At 33.9% G+C, this 23,356-nt stretch overlaps 2 protein-coding genes across 2 annotated transcripts; both read right to left on the bottom strand.

The window, feature by feature from the left end:
- Window positions 1–1,808: 1,808 nt before the first annotated feature.
- On the bottom strand, window positions 1,809–8,950 carry meng (meng-po). Its single transcript, XM_012371339.2, has 2 exons — window positions 8,534–8,950; window positions 1,809–5,182 (listed from the first exon to the last, which is right to left on the bottom strand). Exon 2 carries the CDS (start codon window positions 5,180–5,182, stop codon window positions 4,016–4,018), a length of 1,167 nt encoding a protein of 388 aa, XP_012226762.1. The 5' UTR covers window positions 8,534–8,950; the 3' UTR covers window positions 1,809–4,015.
- A 4,286-nt stretch (window positions 8,951–13,236) lies between these two features.
- On the bottom strand, window positions 13,237–16,629 carry LOC105674728 (uncharacterized protein DDB_G0286299-like). The gene is made up of 5 exons (XM_012371231.2): window positions 16,215–16,629; window positions 14,987–16,018; window positions 14,709–14,834; window positions 14,137–14,316; window positions 13,237–13,770 (listed from the first exon to the last, which is right to left on the bottom strand). Exons 1-5 carry the CDS (start codon window positions 16,438–16,440, stop codon window positions 13,508–13,510), a joined length of 1,827 nt encoding a protein of 608 aa, XP_012226654.1. The 5' UTR covers window positions 16,441–16,629; the 3' UTR covers window positions 13,237–13,507.
- Between the last annotated feature and the right edge of the window lie 6,727 nt (window positions 16,630–23,356).

The following is a 23,356-nucleotide window of genomic DNA, read 5'->3' as shown; positions in this document are numbered from 1 at the left end:
TACTAATTCACATATACACATGTTTGGATTGAAATATACAATATTGGAATAAAAACTATGTAATGCAGCAACCGGAAAGTGGGCCGAGGATGTGCCACAGCTTGTGGGTCATCTAGTAAAGATTAAATAAGTAAAGATCTTAAAATATTCTTTGGAGTGTTACGTACTCGTGTGTCAACGAATATCAGGGCGTTTCGCACCACGGACGATGAATTTATCTTGGCACTCTGGGGAGTAAATGACGTCTAGGCACTCTCATCGAACCATCGTAAGAACGACAAATTCACAGATGTACTTGATGACAGGTTGGGTGTAACATGGCAATTAGAAAAAGATGACTTCTTAATATTGACATAATTTGCGGCTAAATCAATATTATGAAAAAAAAATAAAGATTTAGAGAAATGTAAGAATATAATATATTTTTAGGAATTTAGAAAATGCGATTTTTGGCTTAAAAATATGATCAAAGATTTAAATCTTTTAATGTTTAAGAATTTTTAATGAAGTCAAAGATTTAATTTGTTATTTTCTAGCACTCAATTTAACTTTGTCAGTACATATAGTCATATTATTTTTTCGTTTATTGTTTATATTTTTTATCTTTCGACGATTGTAACTTTGAAGTCACATATATACCTAGTTCTTAAATTTGTTTTTATGATTATAAATTTATTTAATTTAACTTACTTTTTGAATTGGTTTAAAAATTTTCTATAAAAATTTGCTCAGTAGAAAGTTGGAGATTTATAATGAAATACCAATTTAATAATCAAGCCAATTTAAATCAAGAAATGTATATAAACAAAAAGTTTTACTAAATGTTAACAGAATGCAATTGTCTGAAAACAAAATCTTGAGAATATTTCTCTTATATACGTCAGAAGAAGTTTTAAGTGTTTTAAGTCTTAAGTGTTTTAAGTTCTCGAGACATATGAGAATAATTAGGCTGCCTTTCTTACGGTCTTTGCAAATCCCTCGACTATTCGCAATGCGCTTCTGTAGAACAAGGCTGCAAAGTCCTAAAATCCCCGAAGTGACATTTCCGCCTTGTTCTTATTCTGACATCAAGGTCAAGCACGAGATTTTCGCGTAATTAGAATTGACTAATGATTTCGCTAATGGCGCGCATGCTTGTGTTTCTTGAGCATAGAAGCGCGGACGCGAAATGGTTGCAAATATCGGATGACGTGATATCCTGCTCTGTTGTTGCGTAACGCATTGCAAGCCGCTTATGATCTAAAAATTTATGTATCCGTTGATTTATCTGCCAATTATGACGATGTCGCAAGCGCGATGTATGCATGTAACAACCGCGTCTGTTACATCACGCGTCTATTTGCTACGATGGGGTGACTCCGGGAAACCGAGGGTGGTTCGTCGCTTTGAGCTGGCCCGGGTATCCAGGGTTCGTTGCCATAACGACACCCGAGCGATGGCTAACCGCCTCATTCTGTGGTATAACCGGACGTGAACGGCGTAGGTGTTACAGGTTAAAAAATCTGTGCGACACGCTCTAATTAATCGGCTGATGTAGGATTCGATTTGTACTGTCGTTAAATGCTAATTGAGATATAATAGACAAGAATTTATGCACAGTTAAGGTTGTTTTCTGTAGCAAATATTCAGTAGTAAAATTAGATTAAAAAATTTGTTTGTTTGTTAAACAAGAGTATATTTTGGAGTGATTACTGTTACTTATATTGATAATGAATTAATGTGTTAACTAAATAAATAATTATTTTAATTCTGGAGTAATTGCATCATGGATTTGAAATAAGAGTTGTGGGAAAATTATAACTCGTTGCTTCAATTTTATACAATTTCAAGATTTATTTCAATATATATACAAAACATTGCTTAGCGGAGGCCACGTACGCCGGCTTCCTCGCAAAGGTTCCTCCATTTGTTTAATCAATTATATACAATAAATTCGGACAGTATAGAGGAACGACAGTGAGAGATAGTAACGATTGTCCGTTTGTCGAAGAGATTTTATAATAGTACATGCTCCCATGTTTAACGTACAAATATAGAAATACGCGTCCGCGATTTCGACAACTTGTTCTTCGCGCCGATCCTGCAGTCAGGATAATGATCAATTTGTGGAGTCTCAGGGCGGGTTAGTTTGCTGAACTTAATATACCCGAATTCCATATACTCTCGTCAATGATCTGAACGGAAAATTACATACGCGAGCCGATAAAAATAAATCAATGTCTTTTTTCTACCGCCAGTATTTTTTTGGAGTTCAGTCTTATAATTTTGCATTTGCGCCAAGGATATTCGTGCAGTATCTCGTTCGCGAAATATGAATTGATTCAGCGTATAATTACGTACAATTAAGAATAGAAATTGATGCAGTTTTTGTGATTCACGGATTTGGATTTCTGTAAACACGCAAAAATGATCTCTGCATTTATTCGTATTAAAAATGCAATAATTTATACGAGATACATTTTCTCATGTATCTCTATAGTATTAAAGATTAAACTCGGTAAAATTATACTGAAATTATGTTATCGCGATAATTGTAGTTGAAATTGTTATGAGACTCTCTGATTATGTATGCATTAATTCGCGTGAATCAAGATACCAATCGCTAGATGCAAATGATAAATTCTGCAACCAATTTGTTGCGGAATGCGTGTTTTATGTGTCGTTATCCGTGAGCATTTTAACGCAGGATCGTTTGCGAAAAACTATTACAACTGTTGGAATCGTAACGCGCATTACGTTTTGCCTGTATTACCGTTACAAAGTGGCGTAACTAATCGTACAAACGGAATTTCTACGCACTACATCATAAACTGCTACAAGAATATATATGTGTACTATATCTGCCTACATACGTACACACGTATATATATAATATATATATATGTACATGTCTAGAACACGAATGTGTATATAAATGTATTTACATCTGTATGATTTACAGCTTATCATTAACGATACTTTCGGTAACCATCCATCTCGCACATTATATTATACGTCAAACTCTCTCGGCATTTTTTCTTACACCAAAATTTCACTTAGTTTGAAAGGTAGAATGAATTGTATATATTTTTCAGTTTACATAACGGAAAATTGAAACTTTCCAGTTTGTTTAGTTTGTCGAAGTTCATTGAATAAGAATGGATTGTTTCCGAAAACCTACGCTACACTTGGAGACGCGATCTCCAAACTGGGAATCCCTGGATTATACAGTCTTCTTGCGTTGTTATCTCTTGCTTAAAGATCGAGAGATTATACCGCTATAGTGTGAACAGAAACGACTACTATCGAGTCGAATGATATATAAAATATCTCTAAAGTGGCTGTCTAACCTTGCGCCTAGTCGCGCATAAGGCAACACTAAGACCATCGGTTTACCAGGACAACTGACTAACGCAAAAATCATATGCACTGGCATTATTGTCTCTACAGTTAGTACACCAAGCTAACCATACCAGCTTGTCATCGCTCTTCTTTCGGTCGAAGAGCGAATTCTTTTTCTCTACTTAGACACGTATATATCACATTTACATACACTTAACCGCAAGGGGCAACTTATCTTTCGAGATCCCGAGACAACATAAAAATTCAAAAGACACTTAAACGATGTCGAGAGATCGCTTGAGAGATTAAAGTGTCTCTTTTAGATATCTTTTGCTCATTTATGTTGCTTTCTCTTTTAGGGATTATTAATTATCGGGAATTCTTTATACCGATCACTACAAGTATCATTGTCTTTCGAATTCTTCCAATTTCCGTTCTTACTAATTAAGGAAGTTCATCGATAATTGGTCCGCTCGTGTGCAGCACTCTGGAACAGAGCTGTGTTTTGTATTTTTCTCTTTCTTTTCAGAGAATATTCCGAACGAATTATTCGGGAAGTATCTCTCGGCTATGTAGGTCCTGGTTATTTGGCACATCTGTAAGAGTTCGACATGTGAAAGCTGCCTATGCGGAACTTGTTCGGTTCTTCGTGAACAATCCGAAGGCACGGCTCGCTGCAGGTTCTCACCATCTCTCACATGTCCTCTGTACTGAAGCCACTGATCAGGCCGGGCTCCATGTCGATGTTAGAGTCGCACTGCATTACCCATTCCCATATTCTCTTGGTAACGACCTTCTGGTCCACTGTGGTCTCCAGGCCGTAGCTGTTGAGCAGCTTCCTTAGCTTGTTCTTGTTCTCGTCCACATTGTGTCGGTCATCCAGGATGGTGTCGAGATAAAGCAGACTGTCGCCTCGCCTGGCGAGGCTCTCGCTCACGTCAACCGACGTTGACGTCGCACTATGGCTAATCTTGCTGATACACCACGAGTCCTTCAAGTACTTGTTGATCTCGGTGACGTGCGGTCTCTTCTCCGGCTTGTGCTCAAACGCTCGTCTGAAGTATCGCAGCAATCGGGGGGTGAATCTTCGGAAAGTAGGCGGAATCTTGGTAGTGCGTCGCTTAAGCCAGCGCTGGAAGGCCGAGTAGTCCAGGTCTCGAATCGGGTCAGCGCTCTGCCACGGCGGATTGCCGGTCAGGCAGACGAACAGGACGATGCCGAACTGCCAGCAGTCCGAGCTCCTCTTGCACGCGTATCTCTCATTCTTGATGATCTCGTGAATCTCGGGTGGTTGAAACGGCACCCACGTGCAGCGGATCTTGTTCACTAGAGTGCCCTCGCGTCTCGTGCAACCGAAGTCGCATAGCTTCACTTTGCTCATGTCGTGAGCGAACACTAGTACATTCTCCAGCTTGATATCGCGATGGGCTAGTTGTTTCGAATGAATGAAATCGAGGGCTGAGGCGAGTTGGCCGGCGATCCTCTTACACGCGTCTTCGCTTAATCCGCCGGCCTTCACGTTGCCGGCGAGATCGCCGTACGGCGCATACTCCTGCGCAAAGACGAAACATTTTTCCGCTTTGAACGCGACGGCGTATGAGCAGAGTATATTAGGATGCGGGCTCAAATGATATGAATAATGGAACTCTCGGAAAAAGTCCTTTTCCGATGTGAGTTCCTGGTGGACTGCTTTGAGAACCACTCTCGTTTGCGTCGCTCTGTGCGTCGCTAGTAAGACTTTTGCGAAACTACCTTCGCCTAGGGTCTTCTCCACATTGTACTCCTTCGATAGGTCCAGCTCTTCGAGAGGCACCTCTTGCACTTTGTGGATGCCTGACTCTTTCTTCTCGTGTAGCTTCATCTGAAATAAAAATAAAATACAAAATTATTTAGATATGTCCATTTTTTTTCAGGCATGTAAAATGTGATGATGCAAGCAAACGTAGTGAATAATGTTTGAATTTCGTAAAGATTGCAAGAAATGCAAAAAGAATTTAGATATTTTCAATTAACATTTTATTTTTAATTAAATTTATATTCAAATATTTTTATTTAATTATATTCTTTAATATTTGTATTTATTATAATTTTTATTCGCCACAGCCATAACAGAAGCTGACTTGTTAGTATTTGCTATTTTCGTTATGCACAAACCGTCTCCTCCTACACGTCGAGTGCGGAAATTAGAATTTCATCTGTCGGAAATACGTCAACGTTGATTTCATACTCGGATAACGCTGTCGCAAAGAAATATCGTTTGTGTTTCATAGGGACAATGAATCAAACACATATAACCGCCTACGATCTCGTCAACGTGACGAACGTACGGTCGTATTCAGGAGTATTCCCACGCTTCCTTCCGCAAAAAGATAATATTCACACTTTTCCCCCGAACATGCAATACGCGCGTCCCAGTTCATAAATAGCAACGCGTAGATCAATCGCTGTTCTGGAGTATGATATATCGCGAACACGTGCAACTTGATGCTATAGCTTGCACGACGTAGATGTATTAGAAAAAAAAATTGTCTCTATAACATACAATCAGTTTAAAATAACATTTATTTTTTTCTAAAAACTTCTTTAGCTCTTCCGAGAAATAAAGAAAAATATCGAAAATTTGGGGATTATTGTGGAATTTTAGTAAAGTAGATGATAAATTTTATTTTTTTTATTATGTATTTACAATTACAGAAATACAATTTATTTTAACAAAATATTAATTTTAATTTACAAGTTGGTTGCAAAGATGTATATAGACAATTTCTAAAATCCGAGGCATAAAGTTTTGATAAGAAAAATTATACATTGATTCGAAGAATTTGTAGGTAAAAACAAGCACGGAAAACCCCGTATTGTATGTACAATAGAAATTGTGTACTTTCCCAAGAATTGACATATGAAATTTATCGGAAACTGTTGCATAACGGAAACATTAAGCAGACATTGATCTATTCAGCGATAATCCTTGTATATTCGGCGTTTTTCTTCCAGTCCTCTCTCTTTGCGCCGCGTGATCCCGCACGTGCGTCATAGTGCCCGCGCTGCATCTGTTCTCCTGCATAAACGCGATCGAGTGTTATGTTTTAGCTCAAATTTACGATCATGCATCTCGTGAATCGATAATTTGGTCGAATAGAGTGCGGAGTAAGAGAGATTTTTGGAGCATCGCCACCAGAGATAGCGATTCTTACTTTCTTTAAGGCGCGCATTACTTTGCGATTTCTCTGCCGTTCTCGTTGCAGAGGGCTGCACTCTCGCGGTGCAACGAAGAGAGCCGAGCCGAAGGGTGGCCGGGTGAACCCAGGACATTTAGACCCTCACTAGATCAATAGCAAGGACCGCTTACGGTTGACGGAGCCTGGTCGGCGCCGAAACTTTCCACCGGACTCGCGTGAGAATTTTGCTCACAACGTAGTATTTTCTTCGATTTATTATCCCAATTTCCTCAATAGTGGATTTTTTAATAATAATTAACAATATTCCATTTTTCTCAGTAGAAGTTTCCTCCGTAGCAAGAATTATTAAAATGCACGAATTTATTTAAGAACCAATTAAACTCATTGCAAGAACAAACGCGAAGGAAAAAAGAAGCTAGAGAAGATAAATATAACAGATAGATAATTTTCTTTTAATTCGGGCAAAAATTTGCCTAAAACATTTAAAAATTTTATTCTTTTCATTTTAAGGATATCAAATTGAAAACTTTGGCAATTAGATAAAGACAAAGATTGATTGAAAATACATAATAAATTACTAATTATTGCCAGTGAGCATATTTTTCTTGCGGCTTTAAAGGAGTTTTTAAAAGAATTAGTACTTGCGAAATTTTACATATACTTACTCGCTACTCAATCCATTAAAATCTATTGTATGATGCATTACATGATAATTTATTGAAACCAATCTGTCTTCTAAAATTATAAATGTTGAATTGTAATAATGCTTTTGATTGATAGCGAATTAAATACATAAAAAATAGCGATTTTGTGTTATGCCTAATATATTTAGGCTTATTAATTTTAAAATAGGATTTGAAATGACTCAAGAATTGAATTATATTTATTATTAAAATAGTTTATTTGTTCTTTAGCTGCAATATATAGATTATTGATAGATGTCTAAGTTACACGAGAATAAACATTTCGACGATAAACGTCTATCTGTCGGATCGTCATAAATTTCTGGAAATTCGAGACAGCGTAAATGTCATCCGATGAAACGCATGCAATACGGTGCGAATGGGTTTCATGGGTGGCGTTAATTTCGTATATTTTATTTTACGTGTTTTAATAATTCATCATTAAAAACGGGCCGCGCGACAAGCTTGATTCGCGCTAATATTGTGCTCTTGTATAAATGTCAGTATTTAAACTTTTGTATCATAATAATTTTAATTTCCACAGACGACGGATAGCATTCGTTTCCCTATTTTCTGTTTATTGTTTTGTGTCACGGTTATTTTTTCACATTACTACCGGCTCGCACCGGTTAATTCTGACAAGCTTCAGAGACATAGGTATATTTAGCATTTATGTTTACTGGGTACTCTATTTTCATACACGCGAGAAGTTAGTGGCGTTATACTTTAGCGTGCGTGCATGCGTGTCGTGCGTTTAATGAGACAGTTTAGCAGACACGCGTATATAAAGATTGACAAGGAGCGATTAAACGCGTCACAAGTGTCGCGGAGATCTTTTAACGTGTTAAGTCGTTAACACGTTATATCTTGTAGAAGTATGCTGCAGCATCAGTTATGGCAATTTATTATATTTTATTGATAATTTATTTCGATTTTTTCACTTGTTATCACCTTAACATTACTTTAATTTAATGCTATAAAATTTCGGAACTATTTAGTATAATATAACGTTAACAGATAATTAAATTTGTTTTGTTTTCATAATATATACGCTTCTTTAATTCTCAGTAGGTATTATGAAGTCTCTTAAAATGTTGTGATATAGAAAATTATAATTAATAGCAAAATAAGAAATAAAGGCTTAGACGAAATATTTTTCTAAAAATAATTTTTTTATGAAAATTAATTTTAATAAATTTTTAAACATAGGATTATAGGACAATGTCAAATGTTTAAGAAGATTTACAGTTAGATTTTCAGTGATGAGAATTAAAGTATTGTCACTGAGTGAGATAATGTACAAATGAAATTTATGCAAGACAGGAAAGTGATAATATGACAGATACATACCACGACAGCGAAATCCGTTTGACGATGGACAGACACGTCACTCCACACTGGCACACTGCGGTCAATGTATATGCCGATAGATACGCGTGTCAATTATTCTCTTGCTTAATTAAATCTCGGTTAGCGCGTCCCCTTCTACATCTTCATCGTCGCGACACGTTTTGACACACGCGTGTGTCAGCTGGTCACAAATATCACGAACGCCGAATGAAGTCAGCGCGCGTCTTAGGAAAATGATGTCAACCGTGTTCCGCTGACAATTTCGCTTTCAGAGCAGGTGTCACTTGGAGAGACGAAGCACAGAAATAGAGACTCGGAGGTATCGATACGACGGCAATGCTCGGTCACATTTTCCGTGGTGCGCGTATCTCAACGTCTGGAGCGTCGTGACGTTCCGCGTCGCTTTTATAGACCCGGCCGGGAGGCGCGCAGACGTAGATTGTAAAAGGGTGACGACGGCGACTATAGGGTAGGACAAGCGTAACGCCGCGTCGCACGGTGGCTTTTTTTAACGAACACATTATGCGAATCGACGAGTCGCGTGTGTCAACGGCAGACACTTCGATGAATAGGGAAAGAGTTGACCGGAACGCGGGATTCACCGCAGAATTTTTTTTTTTTTCCACGTGCCGCCATTGATCGGTTATGCGATGCATAGAGATTATTCTTAGTCTATGCGTTGCCATAATCACGTTTAGATACAAAGCAGATGCTTTCCAGTTTGATCATTTTGCCGTCATGATCGTAAAAAAATATGATAAATATTAGTGATTGGCGCAAATTGAATGAATCGGATTTTTTTTCCAACTTTATTTAAGTCATCCCTGTTAATTATTTGTAGTTGAGTACGCATTCGATGATGCATTCTCGATTTAGGAGCAAGGATTGGATAATTATTTGAGAGCGTAAAAATTGCGAGCAATAGGGAGACAACCGGAGTCGCAGAAGTTGAGATCAGTTTAAAATATTTTCTACCGATTTATGAAAACGAAAGAAAACAATATGCAATTTTTATTCTTTCAAATCGTTCTTTATCGCCAGTCTGGCTGGAAATTTTACAACATAAAACCATTTCAGTACTGCTCGAATCCACGAAGTATATTTTTGTATCTGCGCGAATGGATTATTGACACAGATCGACTTAAAGTGAATTTATTGACTTTCCACCGCCAGTTTAATATTCCAGTTTCCACGAATATCATGTCAAATAAGAAAGAAGGCAACCCAATTGTGTCTTTATTTTTATAATTTATTGTTACAATTATATTCTTGCACGCACTGTAAGATTTTTTATTATTACGGTGCACATCTGTGATGAAAATGATCTAGAAATACATATCGAAATATCCCGAGTGTGCTATGAATTTCTCGTTTATATTTGTTCTACGCAATACTGTTTTCTTAAATTTACCACGGACGCTGTTAAATAATGCGGATTACGCGTTCGTCGCGAACCCGAATTTACACCTGAAAGTATTTTTAAAATGTATGTCAAGTATACAGAGTTCATAGAGAGGGAGAGAGAGAGAGAGAGAGAGAGAGAGAGAGAGAGAGAGAGAGAGAGAGAGAGAGAGAGAGATGTTCGGTTGTGTATACTACAGCCGGATATTAAAGATATAAATAGGAGAAACACGGGGGTCGCGCAATGGAAGTAAAGTACAAGTTATTGTGTAATCATCGGGGACCGACTCGCCCTCGCTCGATCCGCAAATTATGTGAAAAGCCTTGACGTTGGCGAATTTCGAGAAACGGAAAGAATCTAGGATAGACGGAAACATATTGTCGTCGTCGAACGTATACATTTGTATGTACATATATACGTAACGGGGCGCGAAAGTTTCGCGGGGCAGGATTGATTAATGGATGTGGAAATCCCGAGGCCAATGGCCGTGTGGCAATCATCGTGTGATGACTTTTATCAGTAAACGGTAAATGAAGGTGGAAATGTGAGTCGAGTTTTACAGTGCGTTTTACTTTGCAGCTGTATCTGTTTGCAATTAGACTTTAATTTCACAGGCGCAGCTATTGTCTATTTTGCGAGACGCTGCGCTGACGTGACTGCAGGTACAGCACATCTGGTGCGTTTGCCAAGCAGCCACTGAACTTTGAGAAATTTATCATTCGCGAAAACCTTCTTCCACGATCGTTCTCTTCCGCGAGTGTAAACTTTGTTATCCAACGATACTTGGAAGCTTGCAGGAAAAGGTGTTAAAATAATTTATCTAACTTCGTATGTCTGGCTATATTTAAGTTAGATTATTCTCGGTAAAAGTGTATTTTGTGGTTGAGTAAACGAAAGTATACGGGATACTATCATTATAGTATAGGGATAGCTTCTCAAGGAGCTCTTAAACGGAGTGCGAAGTATTGATTGAGGAGCGAATTGCGACAACGAAGTGGCAATAAGAGAAAAAAAAAACAGAGCGAAGAGAAGAAGAAGAAGAGGATGAGGACGGATTCGTCGAAGAGGATTTACTTTCGTTGATATATGTTTCCAATCGTGGGGTCTCACCCACGCCAAGTCAATATATACACGTGCCGAACTCGCCCACATGTAAGCCCGTGCAATGAGCACGACTTGATTGTACACATACAATAATGACGCAACGTGTGAGTAAAAAGGGACGCGCAAGAAGAGAGACAAGAGCGAGTGCTTTTGCGAAGCTTGGGCGACGGAATTGAGAGTACATAATTATCGAGTTGACGGTTTCGTGGAACACGGTTGACGAAACAGCTATATTGGAGAGCTGCAAACAGCGGCGCGCGGATGCTAAGTTCCACCCTCAACATCTATCGCGTCTTCTTCACGCGTTATACTTTTTATGCTGAATTTGAAATTAATTTACGTCGTAAATTTAACGTAACGTCATTTAAAAAATCATGTTTTAGTCGAAATGGGCAATCTACACATTTCGTAGGTATATTATAATCGTAAACATATCTGATAATACATCTAATAATACATGCATTGCTATTTTTATTAAATTTAAATACAAAATTTTAATAACAATGAGCTCGTGCGAGCATGATTCTGAATAATCTGGGCATCACGCGAGTGATAGGGAAATAGTAGAAGAATGATTTCCGAGCTGTTGGAACAATTCTTGCCAGAATGATTCGTGAGTTTTCAGAAAGAGAAGAGAAAAATCGTTTCTGAAAACATCAACCGGGTTTCATTTAAATAATGAATCTTTATTAGAAACGCGTTGAATAAACAATAAGAAAATTTCGTTTTATAGGCTGACAATGAGCCAAAATGAGCTCATCCAAGTTAGAAATTGTATCTAAGTTATAAATATATGTATAAATTGTTCAATTTATAACAAAATTATTAATTATCTGACAGACTATCCGACTCATCTTTTCTTATATATATATGTATAATTCAGTAATCAATAGTTAAAAAAAATTTCAATTATTAAATACGAATTATTTATACATTAATTAATTAATTAATTACTTATATTAATTGCGTATACGCAAAAAAAGTACGCCAAAGTTGTTATTTGATACAAAGTAGCCATTTCTTTGCTTCTAAATATTTTGCCAAATGTATTATGTATTTTTTGGCGTTGAATTTGGCGATTTTCAGATTAATTCTCTTGTACTATTATTTTGTCTTCTAAATTTTGTGAGATTTTACAACGACGTTCCCAGCTTCTATTCGCTTGAAAAGTTGATTTAATATTAACTTCGTTTAACAGGTACTATTTCAACATTCGTATTAGACTACTCGCTAGATTTTAGATTGCATGAGACTTTGATCAATCAAGACAAAGAAGAATTTGTCTTGATATGTTTCCTTAATTGCGCAGTAGCAATATCATCATATTTACGGTAACAACAAACGGCGCATCGGCATTGAGGAAGACTATCGTCCGAGGGAAAAGAGCAAACACATACGGTTCATGTTGCTTACTTACCTTAACACCGGCAACGTGCGTCAAACCACCTATTTTTAGTCTTCTCTGTTTTCACTTAGAACGTTAAGAAAAAAAAAAAAAAAAAGAAAAAAAAAAACGGTAGTACGTGGAGCAGGTGCCGAAACGCCGCGAATCGTAACTAGGAGGGGTAGAGAGACGACGATACCTAATTTAAGAGTCACGATGTACGCATGATTTTAATGCATCCGATTGAATGCGTCGAACGTGCGTTCGTCGCTCTCGTTCGAGGGTCGTTCGAATCGTATTTACGTAGGAATGGCCACAAATCTGTATACATGCTCTACATACAATAAAACAATCTGATAAATTTAATGATTAAACAATGTGCGTTAAAAATGTTAAAATTACTATTAGAATAGGATTAAATTACAATTAGAAAAGAACATTTTTTTGCCAAATTTTGAGGATTGATTGTAGAACTGGAATACGTTTGATTGCATACAAACTGCATTTTTTTAAAAAGAAAATAATATATTAAAAACTATGAGAGATAATTTGTACAGCATTCTGTTTTTATTTCATAAAGAAAAAAAAAGTATAAAATATTGGGTGGATTTTATGCAATTTGATTTATTAGTTATTATAGAATACTAGAATAATAGTTATTAGAAACTTTGGGAAATAGTTATTAGAAACTTTGAGAAATTCAAGAAAGTTGATGATCGTTAAGGACTATTAAATCTATCTTAAAATATGGGATACTTTATAAGATTTTTAAATTTATTTTTCTTAAATAAATAAAATTTTTGAACGCAATAGATAATTATAACATATATTTATTATTAAAATGCAAATATATAATAAAATTAAAATTGAATAAACAAAAAATAAAAATAGAGATTAAAAAACATAGAAATAATATAAAGAATAATCAAGTAAAAGTTAATTTTATAAAAAGTTAATTTTTTTGTGCGATTTTAATTTTGTATGCTTTCATGTAAACTATATCATTAATTTAAGTTTTGTCAGAATTTAACCCATTTTAATCCTTTCTAATGTTCGTATTTTTGTTCTTTTTTCTGAATCTGAATTAGCAGCAGGAATCTGTACATGAATTATACTGTTCCAAGTCTTCTTCCGTGTATACAGAACAAAAATAACGAAAGTTTCTAGATTGATCGGAATAGTCATCGTCGGAATCAGAAAAGGAGATACTAATTGAAGTCGTAGAAGTTGAAGTTGAAGTCGATAAAGTAGTAGAAGTTGATGAAGTAGAAGTTGATGAGTATGATGAGTCTGATGTGCACGATGAGGTACATGATAAGTTGTCGCTAAAATCCGATTCATTGTCTTCTGAAACAGAGAGAGAGAAAGAAAGAAAAATTGGTGAACAATTTCAGTTCCGGAAATGTAAAATTTAGGACTGCATGACTATCGTGTACGAATTTATCAAACTGTCAGATGACGATAGAATTCTATATAAACTGTCACGACGCGAATTAATTGTCTTACACTTGACGTTGCAATAAGATGAATTTTGCCACATAAATGAAAGGCAAAGAGAAGATTCTTTGATATTGAAAACGCTTTGATGAAAAAGCATGTTTTATGTTAATCAGAATAAAATATGGAACAACATTCACACACATTATACAGAATATATTCATCACATTTACATAGAAAAATTTGATCGAGACTATAATCATAAAAATATTTTACCAGATTTTATGTTGACTGCGTGTATCTTCTTCATGACGGCTGCCATATGCTGACTAAGTTCTTTAAGAGCTTTTGCTATCTGTTTGCTCCTCTTACACTGTTTTTTTTCATCGGTCTGTTCTTTTTCTAACCGCAAACTTTCTTTAATTCGTGTGATTTTCTCCACGTTTATATTCCACTCTACAAAGTAATCATAAATGTTAATCAATGTAAATGAGCTTTATATAAGTAAGCAAAATATATGTAAGTTATGTTAGAAGGTTCGTTGTTTAAAATGCATTTAAACAAATTTAAAACAAATTCTATGAAAAATAAAAACTCTTAGACATTTTTTTATTTTTCTATTATTAATATTTAATCGCAATATTCTTTTTTAGCTTATCACAGACCTTTATTTTGTTTAAAAGAGATAAAATCATGATTATTAAGAAACTGAATTTTTCAAAACGTGTTTTGCCTACAAGCTATTATATTCCATCGCGACCTTAATTTAAATAACATATTTCTCAAGTAGAAAATAAGCTTAAATTATTCTCTATAAAATTATTATTCTTTATATGCTTATCACTTGCCCCTTAATTTATTGGTAAATTCTGTTTTGTTTATTGATTCATCGAGATCTTCATTGCTGTTGAAATATTTTTCTATTTCCTGTAAGGTCAAATTCATTTCATCTGTATCGATCACTTTTGTGTTATCTAAAAAAAATAATGTTTATTTTAATTTATTTAAAATATATAAATTTAATAATATAACCCGCAAAATATAATAAATAATTACATAATAAGTATAATAAATATAGAAATTGAGGAATATAATATGTTTTATTTAAATTTTTAAAATATTTTACCATATTTTTTGTAATATTCATGTTTCTCCAGTATTTTACTGCTCTCTTTGACATTTTCTGATTCAAATTCAACCGTCTCTTCAGGAGATATTTCTTTAGATGTGCTCGTTGATGCTTTATTGGTAACAGTTGTTAAACAACTGATATTTGTTACATTTTGTATGTTTTCTTTTTTTATTGTTCCAACTGATTTGTTAACGGTATCGGCTTCTGTCATTAGTTTCATATTTTTCTTGCTTAATTCTTTTTCTTTTGCCGACTCTGCAGATCTTTTTTTAGGTGTGCTCGTTAATACTTTATTGGTTACATTTTGCATATTTTCTTTTTTTATTGTTTCGACTGATTTATTCACGGTATTGTCTTCCATCATTAGTTTCATATTTTTCTTGTTTAATTCTTTTTTTTTCGCCGTCTCTTTAGGAGATCTTTCTTTATGTGTGCTCGTTGATACTTTATTGGTTACATTTGTTAAACAATTTATATTTGTTACACTTTGCATATTTTCTTCTGTTATTGTTCCGACTGATTTATTAACGGTATTGTCTTCTGTCATTTGTTTCATATTTTTCTTGCTTAATTCTTTTTTTGTCGCCGGCTCTTTAGAAGATTCTTTTTTATGTGTATTTATTGATACTTTATTGGTTATATTTGTTGAACAACTTATATTTTCTATATTTTGCACGTTTTCTTTTTTTTTTGTTCTTAACGGTTTCGTTCTTAACGATTTCTTAACGGTATTGTCTTTGTCTTTGGGTTTTGAAGATTTCTTAGCTGTTTCCTTCGTATTATCGGTATCATGTTGGGATTGTAGAGTAAGATTTTTCGTTGTTTTAGGAATGTTTTGCTTTATCGATACGTCTTTTTCTTTTTCTTTCTTAGTTTTAGATATATTATCTTGTTTATTCGTCGAAATTGATGAAGTTGACGAGGCTGATGAAGTTCCTGGTAAATTTTTTGTTGAATTTTTTGTCACAGATTTTGCAGCAAGTTTTTTTGTAGGTTGCTTCGGAATTTTTTCGGCAGTGGTTTTATCTGTAAAGATATATTTATTATCTTAAGATTCAAATTATTATTGCGATTGTAGGGAATCTTATTTTCTCCTTTCGTAGATGAATTTGCGATATCAATTGATGGAATAAGTTGTCTAACAAATATTACAAATATAAGAATATTTTTACAATGAAGCTTTAGATTAAAATTCTATAAAAATGCATTAAAATTGTCTTACCTGTTTTTTGTTTTTTTTTGCTCGGATTTGCTGGTGTTTGAGCTAGCTTATCACGAAATTCGTTCAATACATTTTGTACCTGACCAGCGATAGTTTCTTCAAATTTTTCGACATCTTTCAAGACGTCGGTTTGTAAAACGTGATCAATGTCGAGCGTGCCGTCCGCATCAGCGAATGACAGTGCACTTCTTTTTTGCAAACTAGTACGCTTCTTAGCTTGACTCATTTTCGATAATTACATTAATTTAATTACATTTACATACAGTATTTAAACGTGAAATAATAGCACATAAAAAATTAATTAATTAAGATAATTAATTATTAAGAAACGGTATTAAGAAATGTGAATCGCGTATGCTAGTATTATACTCATCTGTATTCCACGAAAGACACTCTAGAACTGTTGGAACTCTGTTTATAGAAGTCTTAACCTTGCCAGAAGTCGGCATTATTCTGCTGTACTTTTATTCGAATATATTGTGACCAACGTATGAATCAGGAAAACAATGTCTCTCTAGAATACATAGGACGCACATCTTTATCATAACTTTAGAACATGTACATATTCGATTGTTAAGAGATTTATAATTTTCATTATGCAATGATTCGTTTTATTTAAGATTTTAATTTACATATACATATTTATATTTTAAAACTTGCATTTTGGGATAGTATGTCATTAAATACTTATGATAAAATACTTATTGTAAATCTGTAATCATTTATTTTATTTGCAGTCTATTTATCATTGTAATATATATCTTAATACTGGCATAACTAATGTCGCGATAACGTCGAACTAATAATTAATAGTGTAAATAAAAATAGAAAGAATAATAAGTATAAGATAAATTTGTCATTCTTTTTGTCTTGCTGTCTTGCTGCTATGTTTTCTAATTTTTTATAGAAAACATAGCAGCAAGACAGAGAAAAATTTTAGAAAATATATTAACACAATTATTTTTTTGTTTATTTGCATCATAAAATATAATATTACCACACGGAGAAAATTTTATATAAAAAATTACTATGTACGGCATTAATCGTGGACCATGAAGCCGCGAACCGAAAATTTTTACTATGTTTCACATGTGAAAAACATAGTAAAAATTTTTATAATTCCTTCATGGTCCGCGGCTACTACCGTACATGGTAATTTTTGATATAAAATTTTCTCCGTGAAGAGAACGATTATATATATTTGCGATAATAATTGTCAAATTAGGACAGAGTATTTTCGATCTATTGAAAAATATTTTAGAAACTGAATTTTGCATTAATTTGGCTCTTCTTTAGCAGAAATGAAAAATTTATTTTGCTAAAATCATTTTTATTTTTAACATAAAATTATCTCATAATAATGCGTTAATTTAATTTTTCAAAGAAATATATAAATTTGTTGACGAAAATATTTGATACGAGTTATAAGAGACGGCGAAGATTATGGAATGCAGAACGAGTAAATGTGAAATTTATAAAATATTTTTACATTTCTCATTCCAAAAAAATTTATGAACTTTATTCTTTCCTAAAAAAAAAACATATCTAATAAGAACAAAAGACATTCTAAACTGGAGAAAAATCCCAACTTGGCAGCATTGCGAAATGGGTGTAAAACGTCAGAAAAACCGGATTATCGAGCGTGCTCTTCGATGAGACGCAATAGAATTTAGTGACGTCATCGAGTCGGCGCACAGGCGTTTTCTTTACACGGCTAAACCGCACTGTAGCGTGTAACACCTGGTCGATCGAGTGGAATAGGACTTGATGGCGTCACACGACCCTCGATGAGATCACTGGTCGTAAATGATGTCACCGTGCATCGGCTACCCGCGTCGGTTGTGTAGCGTCATATACTGTGACGCAATTTCATCCGTTTTAAGCATCAAGGAAAATGAAGCTGACGTCTTTTATGGGTCAGAGATAATTTTTTACGCTATGAGGCAGTTTATTTTTGAAGTCGGATGAAACCGCTCGTTATGCTCCGATAGAACGTTCTTTTTTTCCTTTTCAGTTATTTCTGGTTAGTTGCTGGGTAGACGTATTATGTATTAGACGTAGCTGAATGTGTGTTTATGAAAAACACTCAGTTTACTTGATCTCTTTGCAAAAGAGAAACAAAGGTGGAGATAAAGACAGTTGAAATTCAGGATGACATAAATTATCTAGTTTATAATCGAAGATAGAGATTACAAATTATATTATTGTCAAATTAGATTTTATAATATATGAGTTATCTCAAAAATCAAATTTTGAATCGACAGACATTATTTTTACAAATTATGATGTATGTCGACTGTTGAATAAAACTTGTCGGACAGTTTTCATAATAAATAAAGTCGCTGTAGGACTCCGCGAAGTAAAACTCACTCTCATCTTTTAAGACAATATTTACGTATGCGGAAACATGTTGGCGCCAATTGGTATCGATCAGTGCGATTCCACGATTTTGCGAAATCGCGCTTCCGTCGTGAGCAAAACAATTTGGCGATGTTTGAGGATGATTATTAAGCACAACAATTAGTAAGCTTTAATTTTACATGATGCTATAATTGAAATTTTATTTTACACTGCTGAAAAAAATAACATTTTTTTTAAATTTTACATTTATTACGCAAACCTATAATTATAAATATTTTAATCTAATTTTATCTAATCAATACTAGGTAATTTATAAATTCAAAATTTAGGTAATAAGTCGAAAATAATATTAGGTTCCATTTTACACAAATCATATAAAAAATAAATCTTTTAGAATACAAAATCTAGCTTATTTTTACGTGTATGTAACGTGTTAAAATTTAATTTAGCTAAATTCGGTAACAGTTTTTGGATCAAATCGACTATTATACATATAATAATCGATTAAATTGATTCACGCGTACAGCAATTGGGGAATAATTATGTATTAATTACATGATTATTCAAAATATAATTATTGCATTGCTACCACTAATAATATCCTAATCCTTACGTTTGTATACACATATGCATTCTATTACCATTGAAATGAATATCTTTCAAATTAGACAGATGATATACGCGGAGATACGTATTTCGGAGATACGTTAACAATGTCGAAACAACATCGATTCTTGCCCGAAAATTCGAGATCTCCCATATCGTCGTTATTGCGACTCAGTTTGTTTTCTCACTCAGAGGCATCGTATTATTCGATCTATTTTAAAGATAGTAATAAACATAGCTCTGCAAGTAATAATAGTCATGATTTTTTTATTAAGGACTGCTAAGAAACTGCTAAAAAACTGGTTTTTAGATCTCTTATTACCATTAATTTGTCTTGTGTTATATATATATATATATATATATATATATATATATATAATATGTAAGAACCATATGTTACTGATGGACAGATACAGTTCGTGAATATATCATTGTGCACATAAAAAGTCTGGCAATACATAGAGATACACATGGAATCATATAGTTATGTTAGAGATCTATTTAAAGTGATTGTAATTACTTGATTGATGACCGTGAAGAAACCGGTTTTTGAATTTCCGTTTACGATTGATTTATAAAATTGCATATAAGATTCTCCGAAACGTTAAAGAAAATATTAATAAACACATGTTATCTCATATCGTAGAAATGGAATTATATATTTTCATATTTGAATTAAATATTTTTATATAATTTTATATACACGCTGAGTAAGATCAGCAATCGCATGTTGAAGACATACGCGTGAAATGAAATTCTTTTCGAGTTTCTTATGACTAAATTAATCTTTCTTATCACAAAGATCAATAATTTTTCACGATTATTTTTTAATATTGATCTAATAATTTTATATTGTGTATTTAAAAAAGTTTATGGCTACGCCATTGCGGATGTAAATGGTGATTGCTGGCTCGGGAGTAATAATTTTAATAAAAAAGAAAAGAAATAACGATAGAATCTTGTCTCCAGGCAAGATCGTGATCGCTTGACTCGTTAAAATAAAACGTCGATTCACTATGCGGTAAGACCGGTGCTCCGACATATAAACACACACACATATATACACGTACCTATATAAAAGTGTCATCATGCCGCTCCCGAGAATAGTTGGGTTTTACGCATCGAACAAACATGATCGAGGTGAGAAAAATATCGGGAATTTTGCGACATATGTATATTGTGCACGCGTGTTTTCCGCGAGTGATGTCGAATATGCGCGCTGGCTGGTTGATCACGTAATTCTCTCCCAGAAAAAGTAAAAATTTCAAAAACTCGTTGAAATCTTGATCGCGTAACTTTATTTGGAGTAAAATGTGGAATTTTTCCATGTTTTTCAATATAGGAATCATATCAATATGAGATATGAGACATAAAAAGTGTAAAGATTTGCATTGATAATTACGTGATCGATCGTCTGATTAAAATACTGTCGACGTTTCTCGTTAAATCACTGTTAATCCTTTCAAGATATGCTGTGTAACTAGTTAGGTACATGCATTGCATGTAAAATTATTAATTTTTCGAATATTCAAAATTATCTTTTTTAGTAAAATTTAAAAGTATCTTTTTTTATTAATTATAAAAGAAAAAAAAGCAATTAGAGCTTGAATGCAATTGTATTTGCTTAATTCACGACAATTTATGTACTTATACGTACTCACACGTTCAAGCTTTGATTGTTGAAACTCGTTGTGAAACGAAGTATTCTTGGAAAGATAACGTCAAGCGGAGCCATTTCGCCCTCTTTGCTAATTTCGCCTCAATATTGGTAACAAGACTTATAATTGGATCTTGTGGCTAAAATTATGCAAATGGTTAGCGTGATTGTATGGGCGGTGGTTTGCCGTTCACTGTTCGCCGTTCGCTAATTTTAGCAACCAAAATGTAATTATAAATCTGTCGCTGAAGACGAAGGCAAAGTCACCAAAGGGCTGACAGTATTCGAAGAGATCGTTAGTAATTAATATCGTCGAAATATCTTTATGAGAAAGATTATATTACGTGATAAAGATGATTAGATGGCGATGATTTATAAATAATTAATCGAGAGAAATTAGAAAATTTTTAATTACATTTTAAATAATTTACTATTTGAGAAAAGAAATTAAAATTGAGATTTTATCCGTAATTTGATGTCAAATTATAAATATAATTATAAGTGAGAGAGCAATAAAATCTTATGAATTTGAAGAGAAATTTCAATTAGCGATTAATTTTTGTGCTATTGAAACGCAAGATATAATCATTCTGACAATTTTTGTTCTGGCAATCGAGATAACGGGAAAAAATCTGTTCTGCCCGAAGTAAAAATAACTTCGTCTTGTTCGAAGAATTTCTAGTCAATTACGGGAAAGTGGGTTATCTTTTAACCTGGTCGCGATTTGGGTCAAGTAAAGTGCAGCCTGAGACCGTATCTATATGAAATAGCGAGGGTGTGGGAGATCTCACACGTACTTATCTAGGAGTGTCGCGTCAAATCATCGTCGTTCGCTTTAAATTTTCACGAGATTCCTTGACAATCTCTAGGTAATTTTCCCATCCGAAATACGAGTACGCGATTCACACGGTTTCATGTATTAGTGCGACGTAATAAATTCACGGTTGCATTGCCGAGCCGAGTTTTTATCTCCGTGTACGATAATCCCAAATTAATTACGCGTAACTCCCACGTGTCTCCCTCATGCGAATGAAAATCTTGCATAATTCGATGCAAGTGTGTTGCATTTAAATGCTTTTTATGCAGTTTCTGGTATTGTTCCTCGGCGTTTACGGAGTAACTGGTGGCGTTTATGGAGTACAGGTGACTCCACATACGCCTTACATGAATGACGATCTCCGTCTGACGAATGACGACAATGATACAGAGGTGGTCGAAGGACAACTCCCCGGCACGGAGAATCTCTACGAGAAGGAACTTCCGTTCTCCCGTTTCTTCGCCGTATTTAATCTGGCGGAAAGATCTCAGGTACCTCATCGGCTTCCGGGAACGGGAAATCTATCGGAAAAACGAATCCCAGATTTCGTCCTGAAGAAATTATCACCGGCTGATATTAAATAAAAAAGATCGTACTCAAAGATGTGTAACATTTTGTTCGATAACATTTGAAACATTTAGTTGTCATCAACGTTGGCATCTGATTAATTTTTATAAACTGTATTTTTTGTTAGATGTAATTGAAAAAGATAAAAATTCTAATATACAGTTTTATTATAAAAAGAAAGTAAGATAAAACTTTCTTTCTGAAATTTACACATTTTGAATCAGATAAAGTAATGTCTGTGGTTGTGGGCTGTGTATATGGATATTAATAATGCATAATGCAAAAACATTCTGAAATTATATAAGCATTAGAAATCATTGAAATCACTAATTAATGATTGATTCTATAAATATGATTAATTTTAGTTAAATCAAATCTCTTATCGCATTACATAAGCTGATCAATTATACGTAGAGATTAATTAATGATTGAATCTCATGGCAAAAAGTGTATTATAGCATCTATAAATTACTATAATTAATATATTTGCATTACACTTATTACAGAGTAAATAACTTTGCAGTAGCAATTTTGAGCGTAACGAAATGATCTACGAGCGGATAAATTTGCAGGAGAAAATATGCAATTTATATTTTTTCCTTTTTCCTTGTTGTTTTCCTTCGTTATCATCCCGCGAAATTGCTGATATTATGTGCGTTACGATAGCAATTTTATGGACAAAGATATAAGAATGGCGTATTCTATATTTAGTCCAAAATACAAAATAAAAAAACAAACTTGATTGAAAACATAATTGCACAATATACTGTTTCATGATTTGCATATGTTTTATATTTTGCTAATAACAAGCTTATTAGTCATATTATTACATAAAATAGAATTTATAACATATTTCACAATATTAACGTTTAAGACATAACAATTTTTTTAATCTGGTAATCACGAGCAAACAATTTTATGTCACTAATAACGATATCCAATTTTAATTAATTTAATTTTTTAGTTAATTTTTTACTATTTTATGGATTACTATGCAAGAAACGCATCTTGTATACGTAACGTTCATCGGTAAAGACGAAATTTTAACCCCAACTTTGTATTATAATTAAATTAGAATTGAAATTTTTATACGACAATCAATAATGTGCTTATTTTTTATAATTGCTATTTATT

Source organism: Linepithema humile, chromosome 6, assembly GCF_040581485.1.
Source record: "Linepithema humile isolate Giens D197 chromosome 6, Lhum_UNIL_v1.0, whole genome shotgun sequence".
In the NCBI taxonomy this organism is placed as follows: domain Eukaryota; kingdom Metazoa; phylum Arthropoda; class Insecta; order Hymenoptera; family Formicidae; genus Linepithema; species Linepithema humile.
This window is presented reverse-complemented; position numbering and strand designations above follow the sequence as displayed.

What these genes read in the sequence shown, in the direction of transcription:
- meng (XM_012371339.2), bottom strand. Translation starts at nt 5,182, where the DNA reads ATGAAGCTACACGAGAAGAAAGAGTCAGGCATCCACAAAGTGCAAGAG.
- LOC105674728 (XM_012371231.2), bottom strand. Translation starts at nt 16,440, where the DNA reads ATGAGTCAAGCTAAGAAGCGTACTAGTTTGCAAAAAAGAAGTGCACTG. An exon ending in TGAATATTACAAAAAATATG is followed by an intron (nt 14,835 to 14,986) that starts GTAAAATATTTT and finishes TATTTTTTTTAG; the next exon opens with ATAACACAAAAGTGATCGAT. An exon ending in ATTTACCAATAAATTAAGGG is followed by an intron (nt 14,317 to 14,708) that starts GCAAGTGATAAG and finishes ATTACTTTGTAG; the next exon opens with AGTGGAATATAAACGTGGAG.